This window comes from Salmo trutta, chromosome 6, assembly GCF_901001165.1.
Source record: "Salmo trutta chromosome 6, fSalTru1.1, whole genome shotgun sequence".
NCBI lineage: Eukaryota > Metazoa > Chordata > Actinopteri > Salmoniformes > Salmonidae > Salmo > Salmo trutta.
This window is the reverse complement of record NC_042962.1, coordinates 48,669,636-48,682,222: the sequence shown is the minus strand read 5'-3', so window position 1 is coordinate 48,682,222 and position 12,587 is coordinate 48,669,636. Positions and strand designations below refer to the sequence as shown.

General features: G+C 44.7%; 1 protein-coding gene across 3 annotated transcripts in view; it reads right to left on the bottom strand.

Annotated features, from left to right (window-relative positions):
• LOC115196087 (FERM and PDZ domain-containing protein 4) overlaps window positions 1-12,587 on the bottom strand; it is a 67,281-nt gene that overhangs the window by 10,605 nt on the left and 44,089 nt on the right. For 2 of the 3 annotated variants that reach the window (XM_029756618.1, XM_029756619.1), the window contains exons 2-6: window positions 6,736-6,852; window positions 4,387-4,550; window positions 2,652-2,754; window positions 1,741-1,786; window positions 1,520-1,624 (exon numbers count right to left, since the gene is read on the bottom strand). In XM_029756618.1, the coding sequence (XP_029612478.1) occupies window positions 1,520-1,624; window positions 1,741-1,786; window positions 2,652-2,754; window positions 4,387-4,550; window positions 6,736-6,852 (535 nt within the window). Of the gene's footprint in view, window positions 1-1,519; window positions 1,625-1,740; window positions 1,787-2,651; window positions 2,755-4,386; window positions 4,551-5,941; window positions 6,458-6,735; window positions 6,853-12,587 lie in introns of those variants that run through there. The other variant, XM_029756620.1, reaches the window with a different exon arrangement.

Below are 12,587 nucleotides of genomic sequence, written 5' to 3'. Positions count from 1 at the left end.
TTTGCTCCGTTCATCTTTCCCTTGATCCTGACTAGTCTCCCAGTCCCTGCAGCTGAAATAAATCCCCACAGCATGATGCTAACACCAGCATACTTGTCACGTATACTCCCTCTCTGTCCTCTAGGTCATCAGGTTGCTGATTATCCCGCACACCTGTCACCATCGTCTCGTGCACCTGCGCCTCATGACACTCACCTGGACTCCATCCCCTCCTTGATTATCTTCCCTATATCTGTCACTCCCCTTGGTTCTTTCCTCAGGTGTTATTGACTCTGTTTTCATGTTGGTGCGTTGTTTGTGTTTCGTGTTCATTTATTCTTTTATTTATTAAAACACTCACTCCCTGAACTTGCATCCCGACTCTCAGCGCACTCGTTACAATACTTCACTGCAGGGATGGTGCCAGGTTTCCTCTAGACGTGACGCTTGGCATTCAGGCCAAAGAATTCAATCTTGGTTTCATCAGACCAGAGAATCTTGTTTCTCATGGTCTGAGACTCTTTAGGTGCCTTTTGGCAAACTCCAACTAGGCTGTCATGTGCCTTTTACTGAGGAGTGGCTTCCGTCTGGCCACTTTACCATAAAGGCCTGATTGGTGGAGTGCTGCAGACATAGTTGTCCTTCTGGAAGGTTCACCCATCTCCACAGAGGAAATCTGAGGCTCTGTCAGAGTGGCCATCGGGTTTTTGGTCACCTTCCTGACCAAGGCCCTTCTCCCCCGATTGCTCAGTTTGGCCAGGCAGCCAGCTCTAGGAAGAGCGCTGGTAGTTCCAAACTTCTTCCATTTATGAATGATGGAGGCCACTGTGTTCTTGGGGACCTTCAATGCAGCAGAAATGTTTTGGTACCCTTCCCCAGATCTGTGCCTCGACACAATCCTGTCTCAGAGCTCTATGGACAATTCCTTCGACCTCATGGCTTGGGTTTTGCTCAGACATGCACTGTCAACTATGAGACCTTATATAGGTGTGTGCCTTTCCAAATCATGTCCAGTCAATTGAATTTACCACAGGTGGACTTCAATCAAGTTGTAGAAACATCTCAAGGACGACCAATGGAAACAGGATGCACCTGGGCTCAATTTCGAGTCTCATAGCAAAGGGTCTGAATACTTATGTAAATAAGGTATCTCTGTTTTTTATGTTTAATAAATGTGCAAAAAATTCTAAAAACATATTTTCACTTTGTATGGAGTATTGGGTTTAGATTGATGAGGAAAATGTTTTCTTTCCATTTTACATTTAGGCTGGACAATAACAAAATGTGGAAAAAGTCAAGAGGTCTGAATACCAATATACATACTAGCACACCATTTGGAATGCATCCCCAATACATTGTTTCATTTGAAGTGATATGCTGGTGTGGATATTAGAACAGAGTATTACTTATACAAAAAACCCAAAGTAGATATAATTAATGTGAACCAAATATACACAAATCACTTTTGACAGTTCAATTGGTGGTCAAAGGTCAAATGGATAAATTCAACGGTCAACCATGTGACAGGAGGAGAACTTACCGGAACCTGACCGTTAATGATGACCTCTTCTGCGAAGCGCACTTTGACCGGATTGGACTTGAGCTTGGCTTTTTTGGCTGCACTGATGAACGCAGATTTGGGCGACTGAGAACAGAGAGATTTAGCATGGAGGTCAGGATGAAACCGATCCCTGTGTCGGGTGTGCAGCAATGTTACAACCTGTTATTATAACCAACAGTTCTAAAAATAAAGATACTCACAGGGTATGGCTGGACAACAGTCAACATAATGGACTCCTTACAGTTTCTGGAGGGAGAAAAGCACATTTAATTGACTGATAGCTACAGTGAATGACTTCAATTTAATGGCAAAGTAAACAGGAAATCAATGATTTCCAATCCAATGAACTAAGGGACACACAAGCACACACACGCATGGACATACGCACACACACACACACACACACATTCTGGTATCTGGGGGGGTGAGATGTTATTAAAAATATTCACGTCTCCACAAACAAACAGGCAAGAACACAGCCTCACTTCAGACTCTGACATTTATCTATTTCATAAGAAATGTCATATGTCTGCTACATAATTGTAAATATAATTATATAATGTAAATATAATTACCCAAGCTTTTGGCAGTTTTGTTCAGTAATAATTGGATAGGAATATGTGAGACATGCAGTCACTAAAATGCAATGTTCACTTTTCAAAGTTGAATACATAAACGACCGAAGGCAGACGCTAGCTCTGCAACATTCTGTCCCTTTGAGAAAGTCTGGTCATCCCTCAGTAATACAACAACTGTCATCCGTGTTTACTCTCTAAACAAGACACATTTCTGAGAGCATAATCACAAAATAAAATTGGACAGGACGCAAGATGTTCCCCCTAAGGGCATGGTCTGGATGTGTCGTGGAAATCACAGCCGTCAACTCACAAAAATATTTTGTAACGTCTTGACTTTGTTAAGGTGACAGAAATAATTGCTCATGAAATTTCTTTTCTCAAAGCAAAAAGTGCCTGAAAAGTCTGGCGTCTGAAGGGCCATAGGAGATAACAGCTGTCGGCACAACTGGACATAGTTACCCATGCTGAATACCCTAGATAAACAGAGACAACAAGTCAGACAGACAGACAGACAGTCAGTCAGACAGGGCTACCTGACGAGGTCGATGACTCGTTCCCTGGGCGCTGAGCTGACTGCCTCGTCGTTGATCATGATGATCTCATCTCCTGGGATCAGCTTTCCCTCCGATGGACCTCCTGCAAACATGCACACACGCGCACAAAACGCACACGAATGCACAGGCACACAAACACACACAGATTGTCAGGGATTTGTACATACATTTGCCGTAAACAATGCAGACGCGCTGAGACGTTTGGGCTCCATGTTCACGTTGTCTCGGGTTCAAATCTGGTTTCAAACATCAACACTGCCCGCTAACACCAAAGAAAACTCGTGCCATTTTTCTCAAAAGCTCCCGTTCCATCAATTCTCAGGTGTGACACACACTCTTCTGCGTCCCAATCTCTCCTGTGGAGATTATGAGCTTCTCAGCCGGCGCTGGCAATTCAATCTCTCTCCTTGTGTTGTAGAGGCACAAGACAGATGAAGATGGGGCCTTTGTTCCCGATTGCCTGCACCGATTCTGAAAGCGCTAATTATTTCCCAACAGGAAAGCCTGTTTCCCCTGATAGCGGAGCTCTGGATAAACGGATTGACAGATGACACTGGCTGAGGAGAGGAGACGTGGGGAGAGAGCGTAGGGGGCTTCAGAAACTCTCCAAACATCTGAATAGAATAGAGAGAAGCTGAGAGAGTGAGCAACACTCATACCGTCGACTGATAATGTTTAATGTGTCATATTCTTTCAGTAGATTATTGGGATAAACTGAAAACATGGAATACCTAAATGTTCGACTGTCCAACGTCCTTCATGTAACCCATTAGTAATTGGTGTTACTCACCGACTAATAATCACTATATTTCACTAAAATTGTCATATGAGAACAAAACAATGATTTGATTGGTGTCACTGCATGTCCATTTGCATTGTGCCATAGTAATTATCACACTATTTAGCAGTGAAAAGCCACCACTACAGCACTGTGTATCAGTGAGCTCATATTCAGCAGAGTGGAGATTCAGTTCAAGAGGTAATTGTTATGTCAAGAATTCATAATTGCTTAGAGGCTGCTATAGGCAAGATACAATCCATGGCAGTGGCTGCCTCATGCATTTATTTAGTCAGGCAGATAGGCGACATCACACCAGGGCCGAAAGTCTCATTAAAATGAACACGAACCATATTCCTTAATAATACTCAATCATGACACTAGTGGTTATTGAATTGTATTGTTGATCAAACAGTGATTATTGATATACCCCCTAGGCTGATAGAGATGTGACGCGCTTGGGGCCGAGGACCACTGCTAACAAAGTGCTGAGCGTGAAAAGCCCCATGGCATCAATGTCATACCACAAACGTGTGACAACGAATGAACTGCTCTTATTAACCAAAATACAGACAACAAAGTGTTAATGACACATGAAAGGTCGACGGGAAAGCCAGAATTAACCCAAGGATGTAAAGGTATCCATGACACATACACCACAATGTTATTTGCCTTGACTAAAATGTCTTTGAACACTTTGTACCAATATCATGTTCAGTAGATTTCTAAACTTCAGGTTGGGATGTATCTGGACATGATCCCATGAAACAGCTACGGCCCTGTTCTGACATGAGAGTGTCATGTATATTGATATGGCTTTAAATTAGTGATCTTCAGGCGAGTTCGGTCAGTGATTATCATGGGAGATGTAGGCGGAGGGATATACCAGGAGGGGTCATGGGAGACGTAGGCAGTTGGTGGGACATTGATGCATACCAGGCGTGACGGAGCGGACCACCACCGGTTTCTCGCTCCCGGCCACGAAGCCGAAACCCAGGACGGGGTCCCGTCTCATCTCCACCAGCCGGGGGGCAGGGGGCACCTGCTGCACCCCGTCCAGACGGTGCACCTCCTCCAGGGAGCTGCTCTGGGATACGTGGCTGAGAGGAAACAGGAACAGGCAACGCATCATCAGAGACAGACTCAGTAGAGCAGCCTCTCAGTCCAAACTGATCCAACAGGAGACTAAGGACATAGGACTCTCTTGACTAGAACAGTGTTTTCCCTACTATTGGGTAGGCCTCACGCCAAACTCTTTTATTCCCTGCCTAAAACAATTGGCTTCAGTCCCACAATTGACAGAAACCGGCAAGAGAGCAGTGGGATCAATTTGGAATTGGGCCCCAGAATGATTCTGTTGTTATCTCCAGTAATTATTATTTTTTGTTTGACCTTTATTTACACAGGTAAGTCAATTAAGAACACATTCTTATTTACAATTAGGACCTGATTCATAAAAACAATCAGCAGTCTGGCACCCTGGGTGGGGTCATCATTCTACAAATAGACACTTCCCACTTAGATAACTCGCACATCTAATTTACACTGTGCTAAATAACACTCCTAAACCATCTGACACACACGCACGCACGCACGCACGCACGCACACACACACACACACACACACACACACACACACACACACACACACACACGACCATCATTATCTCCAATGGGTCAAAGGTTAAAGTTCACTGTCTGGCATTAGTGATGTGTTTGGGTGTGGCATCCTACATTTGTGCTTCTGAGGTACCCACTGCACCACATCCACAGTCGACATCCTCCATGTTCATAGTTTTTTGCCCTCTCTTTACCTATTCCGATTGGTTCTGTCCATTCCCCTTCTCAACTAATGTCTATTGGTTCTGTGATAATATGAAGTATCTCTGGGTTATATAATCCATTCACTCTTTCGGCGTCTCCATTCTCTCTCTGTTCAGGTCCATTTTCTCAGGACTAGTTTCAATACAGCTTCACTACTTTACTGTAGCTCTCCCTCTCCTAAATCTGTATTCTGATGAATCGTGTTCAGTCCCGTGATGTTGCAGCGGATCCACACAGACCGGGACCAGGTCATCCATACATGGGTATACCAAGAGCACAGTAAACACCGGAATGTCTAATACTCGCTGGATATCGAAGGATAATATCAATAGTGTGGACTGTCTGGGATTCAGAATTCAGAGGGTTCAGTGTATTATCATTATCCCAAGTGCACAGAGAGGGTGATGTATTTGAAATCCACTCAGTCCTTTACGCCCAATATACTCAGGCCAATCAGAGAAATATATCGCCACAAAGCCAGATATATTTCTCTGAGACCAGCCATATATTATCCTCCTAATACCTGTCTCACACCTCAGATGGTGCGGCTCGCGCATACACGTAGGCAGGCAAGCACGTGCATTCCCCTTTGCCATGAAGGAGAACAGCAACATTCACTAAACCTGTAACAGTAGGTTAGGTTAGGATTACAATCTCTTCTGTTTACCTGTCCTCATCCATTTATTTCTCACGCCTAGAAATCCAATTGTCACGCTCCCTTATCTGCACTACGGTGTCATCTCTGGAAACGTCACCCCATTCTCACTGGGATCAAAGAAGCCTCCGTGCTAGTGACACGTCTAGAGATAGGAGACAGCACCCTTTCCTTGTTCGGAACTCCTGCGTCACTCAGGGGAGAAAAGGTGTGTTGTATGCATCCACAGAAGTAGTAAAGGAAATCAGTATTCCGAAAGAATTCAAGACACTGAGGCAGTCTACGTCAGACAGGGATAAAGGGATGGAGGTGGGGAAATCAGTATTCCATTGGCATGCTGTTGATAAAGGACATGGGAGAACTTGACGTGTCTGAAATTTCCAGACAAAATTGGAACGACTGACCTTTAAAAACACAACACTAGTCCTCATAATCCTTAGGAATCTCCATTACAGCGTACGCGTTCACTAGCACCTGTCATAACTGACGTTTTGAGTAATCACACTTTGTCACGCCCTATGAAGCATGTGGGGGAAATTTGATCAGAGGATCATTTCAAGTTTATGTCAGGACTATTAATCAAACAATGTATGTGATCACACTCACTAATTATATTGTAAGGCGCACTCACTGAGCAACAGTGTGTCACGTGTTATAATGCTAAAACAAGTGATGAGAATGTTAATAGCTGAGTGAGGTGGACTTGAATTAGGCCTAGAAGCAGAATGATTTGCAACTGTTGGGGGGGGGTGGTTTTGGCCTGGACACTGTTGTTGTACACCCCTCTGGGGAAGGATGGTACTTACTTGCTGAAGTAGTCTCGGGCGTCCCTGGAAGAGCCCATGTCCCAGCCATAGGGGGTTCCCGGCAGGGTGCCCCAGGATCCAGAGGGGGGAGGCCAGCCCGATGATTTGGTCTTGTGGCTGAAGCAGAGCAAAATGAGGTATAAGGATGATCGTATGGACGTCTTATTCATTTGTGATGTTGCTATGAGCAGCACCTTTCTCAGAGCCTACCCACTACCGGACTACGGGACATTCTTTTTTTCATGGTCCTTCGAGTTGGATATCTACATAGCTTAACATAATTGGCTACTACGGTCATTACATAGCCGCTGTAGCCAAGTCCTGCCATGAAATTGCGTTAAGAGCGTGAAGGCATGAGACAGTCAGAGAACCCCAAGACGACCGTCGGACGGCTCAGTAAATGAAATTAATGACGCAATCGAGACGTCAAAGCACAACAGGCTTCAAACTAATGCTAGAGATCCGTGAAATTGGTTTTGTATCAGCAGCACTAAAATTGGCGTCCTCGCTTGGACAAGCTTTGCATAGAGTGTGCCTAGAGTCAAAATATATCATTGCCACTCTCAACCCTTCACAGGGCCAAATCATACAGAACACACAATAGACACCATCGGTTGATTTTGTTTCACATACAAAAGACTGGCCTCGAGACTAACACTCTCCAGTTGACTTTGAAACCTTGAGGTAGAAGTAACATTGTTGTGACAGTGCAATGACCACACCAAGCCAGGGCACAACGGAACATGGAGGACATCGTGTCAGAAACGCACAGTGTGTGACGAACACCTACAGATTGATGTGTCGCAGTGTGTTCGTTCACACTTTAGCCTCCAGCCTCGCACCGGCACGCTACGCTGCATTGACGTCTGCGGTACAACGTGGTAAGGCCACATAACAATAAAGACAAGATCAGAAAACATGTTTTTGTCAGTAGCCTTTCTTTACGGACACAAAACCCCAGTGAAAACAATTTAGCATGGATTTTAATCAGCTGATACTTAAATATCCCTAAAAAATATCATCTTTAAGCCATCAGTTGGACAATATCACCCCCATTATCCCATCATGGGGGTGGGTTTCAGAGAGCCAGCCATGCAGTCGGTCGGCATGTTTGTGTCTCAGCGTGTGTCTCATTGTGTTGAAGAGGCTTTTGGTCTAAACTCTAAATCAAACTGCTGTGGCGGATTCAGAACTGAGGCCTTCATCTCCTAATCCTCCTCATCAGAGCCAAAACAAATCCACCACTGTGTGTGTGTGTGTGTGTGTGTGTATGTGTGTGTATATGTATGTGTGTGTGTGTGTGTGTGTGTGTGTGTGTGTGTGTGTGTGTGTGTGTGTGTGTGTGTGTGTGTGTGTGTGTGTGTGTGTGTGTGTGTGTGTGTCTGTGTGTGTGTGTGTGTGTGTAGTAAGAGGATTTAAAGGAAGAGGAGGAGGAGAGGCAGTGTATGAAAAATGCCCCTCCACTAGAGATCTGATGTCACAGACTAGCAGGGAGCAGAAGGGGGGAGACTGTTCCTCAAAAACAGGTCATGTATGGAAGGGAAAGGGATTCGGGTATTGATGTGGGGACCCTGTTGTCTCAGTGCAAATATGCTCATTGTTTTTGCAGGAAGGAAAAGTTGTGGGAGGGATTTAAAAAGAGGAGAAGACTATGATAATAAAAGATTCAAATGGTCAGTTCAATGATCATCATCATCATCACCACCACCATCATCATCATCATCATCATCATCATAAAACAGAGCGGCTCTACTTTGCATGAATAAATAAAGCAACCATTCAACCATGAAGCCTGTAATCAATATAAAAACGTGGGCATGTAGCAACACTTTTCAAGGAAATCGAAAAGCACTTTCCCTTTCAGCAGAAGAATTGGTCTTTTCTGAAAAGCTTTTGCTGCAAAAAAACCCCCAAAGATAGCAGAACCACTCAAGGCCTAGAATCAATCATTTGGATTCAACTGCAAAAGGTCCCAAAGAACTAAAACTGAGCAACAAATTCAAAAACAGAACGATTATCTCTTGGCCATTCTGAACAGAATGAATCGAGTCATTTCCTGAAGTTGTTTTAAGATCTGGGCTTATAGCCTAATGCCTAGCTGTGAATGACAGCCAGTCTCATGATGACACACAGTCTGTTGGCCATAGCCTCCTGAATGAAGTCTTACATCCTATTGCTTGGTTACTCCTTACATCCATTGATTTTCCCTTCTTTTGATCAGGTCCGTAAAACGCTTGAAACAAACAACGGCCTACAGTGGCAAATTACACAATCAGCAATCTCCCTGCACTGGATGTGTGTGTGTGTTTGCGCACGTGTGTTTGTGTGTGTGTGTGTGTGCGTGCGTGCGTGCGTCTGTGTGTGCGCGTGTGTGTGTTTGCGTGTGTGAGCACTGGGAGGTAACAAGTATTCTGGTCTCTGGACAGTTTACTCATTGTGCAAGCATTGCTCAGCGAAATATCTTCGCTATGTCTAACCTACATGCTTTGAAAAGGATCTTTCAGATCATATGTGTCACGCACACTCTCCAGCTTTCCCCAAAACATTTCTAAAACCATCTCTGTTGGAGCAGAAAGGTTTTCGCGAGGATGGAGTCTAGCATTGTCCTATTCTTCAAGCAAGAAGTGTGTCAAAAAGCCATTTTCCTTTTCCTGAGTGCTCCCATCCTCAAATACCCATCTAGTTGTGGATTATTCTGTGGCACCACCGCCAGCTATGATCGTCAGAACAATTAACGCTTGGTTCAGAGAATCGCATTCTTGTCAAGCTCTGATGGCTGAGGAGACCTCATGCCGTTAGTGCTAGCAGGCTTTCGTCACAATCCACACAGCAGTATGTTCAGCTTGGACGGCTACTCACTCACCATGCTCCAGCAAGCAGGGGTAAAGAGGCTAGACAGAGAGAGAGAGAGAGAGAGAGAGAGAAAGGAGGGAGCCCTGGCTAAAACCCCTTTCTCTTTCACCCCCAACCACCTAGACCTCTACCCAGACATTCAGCCAGCCACATACAAGTTAATAGCTTTTCCATGATGCGTTAGTCTCCATTAGCACAATGCCAAAAAGAGATGCTTCAATCTCCCTCCCCGGGCCCTGCCTCTCTTTTAACTCTCTAAGGAATAACTAGGCTAATACCCCCTTCGCCCCAGGACTGGATGGAGGGCATTTAAATATTCAACGACAAGAGAGCACTTCAGTCATACAATCGAGACGAGTCTCGACCTCGGTCTCTTAAGGAACCAAAATGAGCACTTTTGGCGACAGGAAACATTAACATTTGAGAAAAATCTGCCTCCATTTTTTCGTTTCTTTACAGCATATTTTCACAATATAGCTGTTTTTCATTATTTATTGGCTAAAAGGCCTCCCTTGTTCGGTGGGAGTTCTACAGTTGCAGAGAGCAAAGGCTAAAGTGATCCTGAGTGTATTGAAAGCTATTTTCCCCCATCAACCCAAGTTACTCTCCCTCCATCTGGGGATCTTCCATCTAAAGTGTGTAGAGGTCTGGTTCCCTGCCATGAATTATAGAAACAGACACAAAGGCAGTGGCTAGAGAGCATCAGTGTGTCCCTATGTGGTTCTACAACGTTCCCTGTGGATGACTAAAACACTCCGCCAGGAGCCATTTTATCACTTCTGCACTCTGCTCCAAACCGTATAAATAGACATGGCAGAATGGAGAGGGTTTTAAATTCTACCTAGACCTACCTAGACGGCATACATATTCACAGGTCATGTGGTGAGAATGTGGTATAAAATCAGTCAGGCTAGAGATACAAATAGCCCCACCGATATGGCCGCCGTCGGCCACGTATAATGCAAATTCTACACATTGTAAATCTATGATCTTGACTTCATCTCCATCCAAGTGCTGTGACTCAAGGCATCCCATTAACTTTTTTTCCACCACCAGCAGCCGACTAGAGATTCCTCTCCCCTCCCATGTTGGTCTGTGGTCCTTCAGAGTGTCATAAATGAAACATCCCTCCATGTCTTTAAAGGATGCCCTCAAAGTGCTCCCTATTATGACAGCATGGCTTTCTGAAGAAGACAACATGTAACAACATTTTCATGTAACCTGGCCATAGCACAAACCGGTGCTCTGCTCTGAACATTTTGTCCAGGGAGGATACACTATAGGCCCAGATGAGGGAATCCTGAGGACCACATAAAAACTGCATGCGTTTCGCAGAGGCAGCTGTCGTTAAAATGCAATGTATGGAAGCTTTTGAGTTGTCAAAAATGTACATTTTAAGTGGATAACCTTGCAGTTTTATTGGGATTTTGTTCCTCAGAGTTAATTGGTATTCATTTATAGTTCATTGCTTTAGAGTATGGGAAAAGCATGATGTTCCACTATGTAAAACAAGGGGTTTAGGTTTCCATTCAGCACCACCAGTAGCCCTGAATTGTTCAGCACCATGGACAGCACTAGCGCTCAACCCATCCACCATACTGAAACCGCACTCAATGCAATCGCCTTGATGCAGCAATTTACTAAAATGGAAGGTCAAGAAACACGTAGCTGGAATGACAAAGCCTGCAAAATCTCTTTCTTCACTGTCACTTAGTGACTCTCTCTCTCTCTCTCTCTCACTCACACACACACACACACACACACATAACCCCTGAGCCTTTTGGCCTCCTTGCCGGCACACACAGACCATGTTAGACTACGGTTCCCACAGGCTTCCCCATGCTCTTAATCTGATTGCTATTCATTCATGGCTCTGCTATATATAATGATGTACGTTAATTGGGTAAATGAACAGTCTTGATACTCAGTAACGAATGCAATAATACAGTTACAGCTATCAGCTACATTCTCTGGGTGACGCCCCGATACTCCTTCGTTTCCGTGTCGTTTACAGTCACATCAAGTCAAGTGTGTGTATACCGCACACGTGCACGCACACACACCTCCATTGCTGCTGATTGCTCTGATCTTACAATAAATGACATAACCTGTTTTGACATCCCCACACCTATCACACTGTGCTTCAAGGGAGCACGGATCAGAAGGAGAAGAACATGAAAGGCAGAACAAAACAAAGCCATGCCCCTCCTTCCTGTCCCCGAGTGACAGTAGCAGGAAACACAAAGAGAGAGGGTCCCGGGGGTGTGCACGCTGTAGGAGGCTGCCATAGAGGCTGCTGGTGGTAATGGTGGTAGTAGTGGGGGTTGATGTTTTAACTCCGGCACATGGTCTGGCAGGCAGCCCACAGCACAGCACAGCACAGCATGACCCTCTGCAGTAGAACAGTAAGAACAGCACATCCTCAGTTGGCTCCACCAGCCAGCCAGTAAGACTCACTCACACACACAGAGGGAGGGAGTCTATCAGTATTCAGTTCAAGACTCAAAGGCTGGCTCTGAACCCTTTGAGATTCTGTCCTGAAGTGTGGTTCCCTGGGGAGCTGATCCTTTGCCCTTAGTCTTATGGCAAGTGTGTGTGTTTAGTAGTGCTCTCTCTATATTGTTTGTCCTAGTCCTTCAAACAATGATCAAATGGGCCAAATGCCCTCTTCAAGGGGTGTCCTTGAGTACTGAATGATGTGGAAAGGAAATATTCTACTAGGGCACTCAATATATTTGGCTTGACTTCCTATAATCTAGAGGCACCTGTCCATTGAATATTTCAACCTGTATCGTCCTTCATTTAAAGAATGCATTAACATAAAGTTATGACATTGAATTATAGCCCATTACTCGGCCCCTTATTTGGCCAGCTGACACACACCTCACTCATTAACAAAGTGATTCAAAGAGTGAGGTCACATGCATCTGCGATAGTTTGCAACGGCCATGCCAATTCTGAATAACACAAAGGTCATTCAAGAGGGATATTTCAAATCC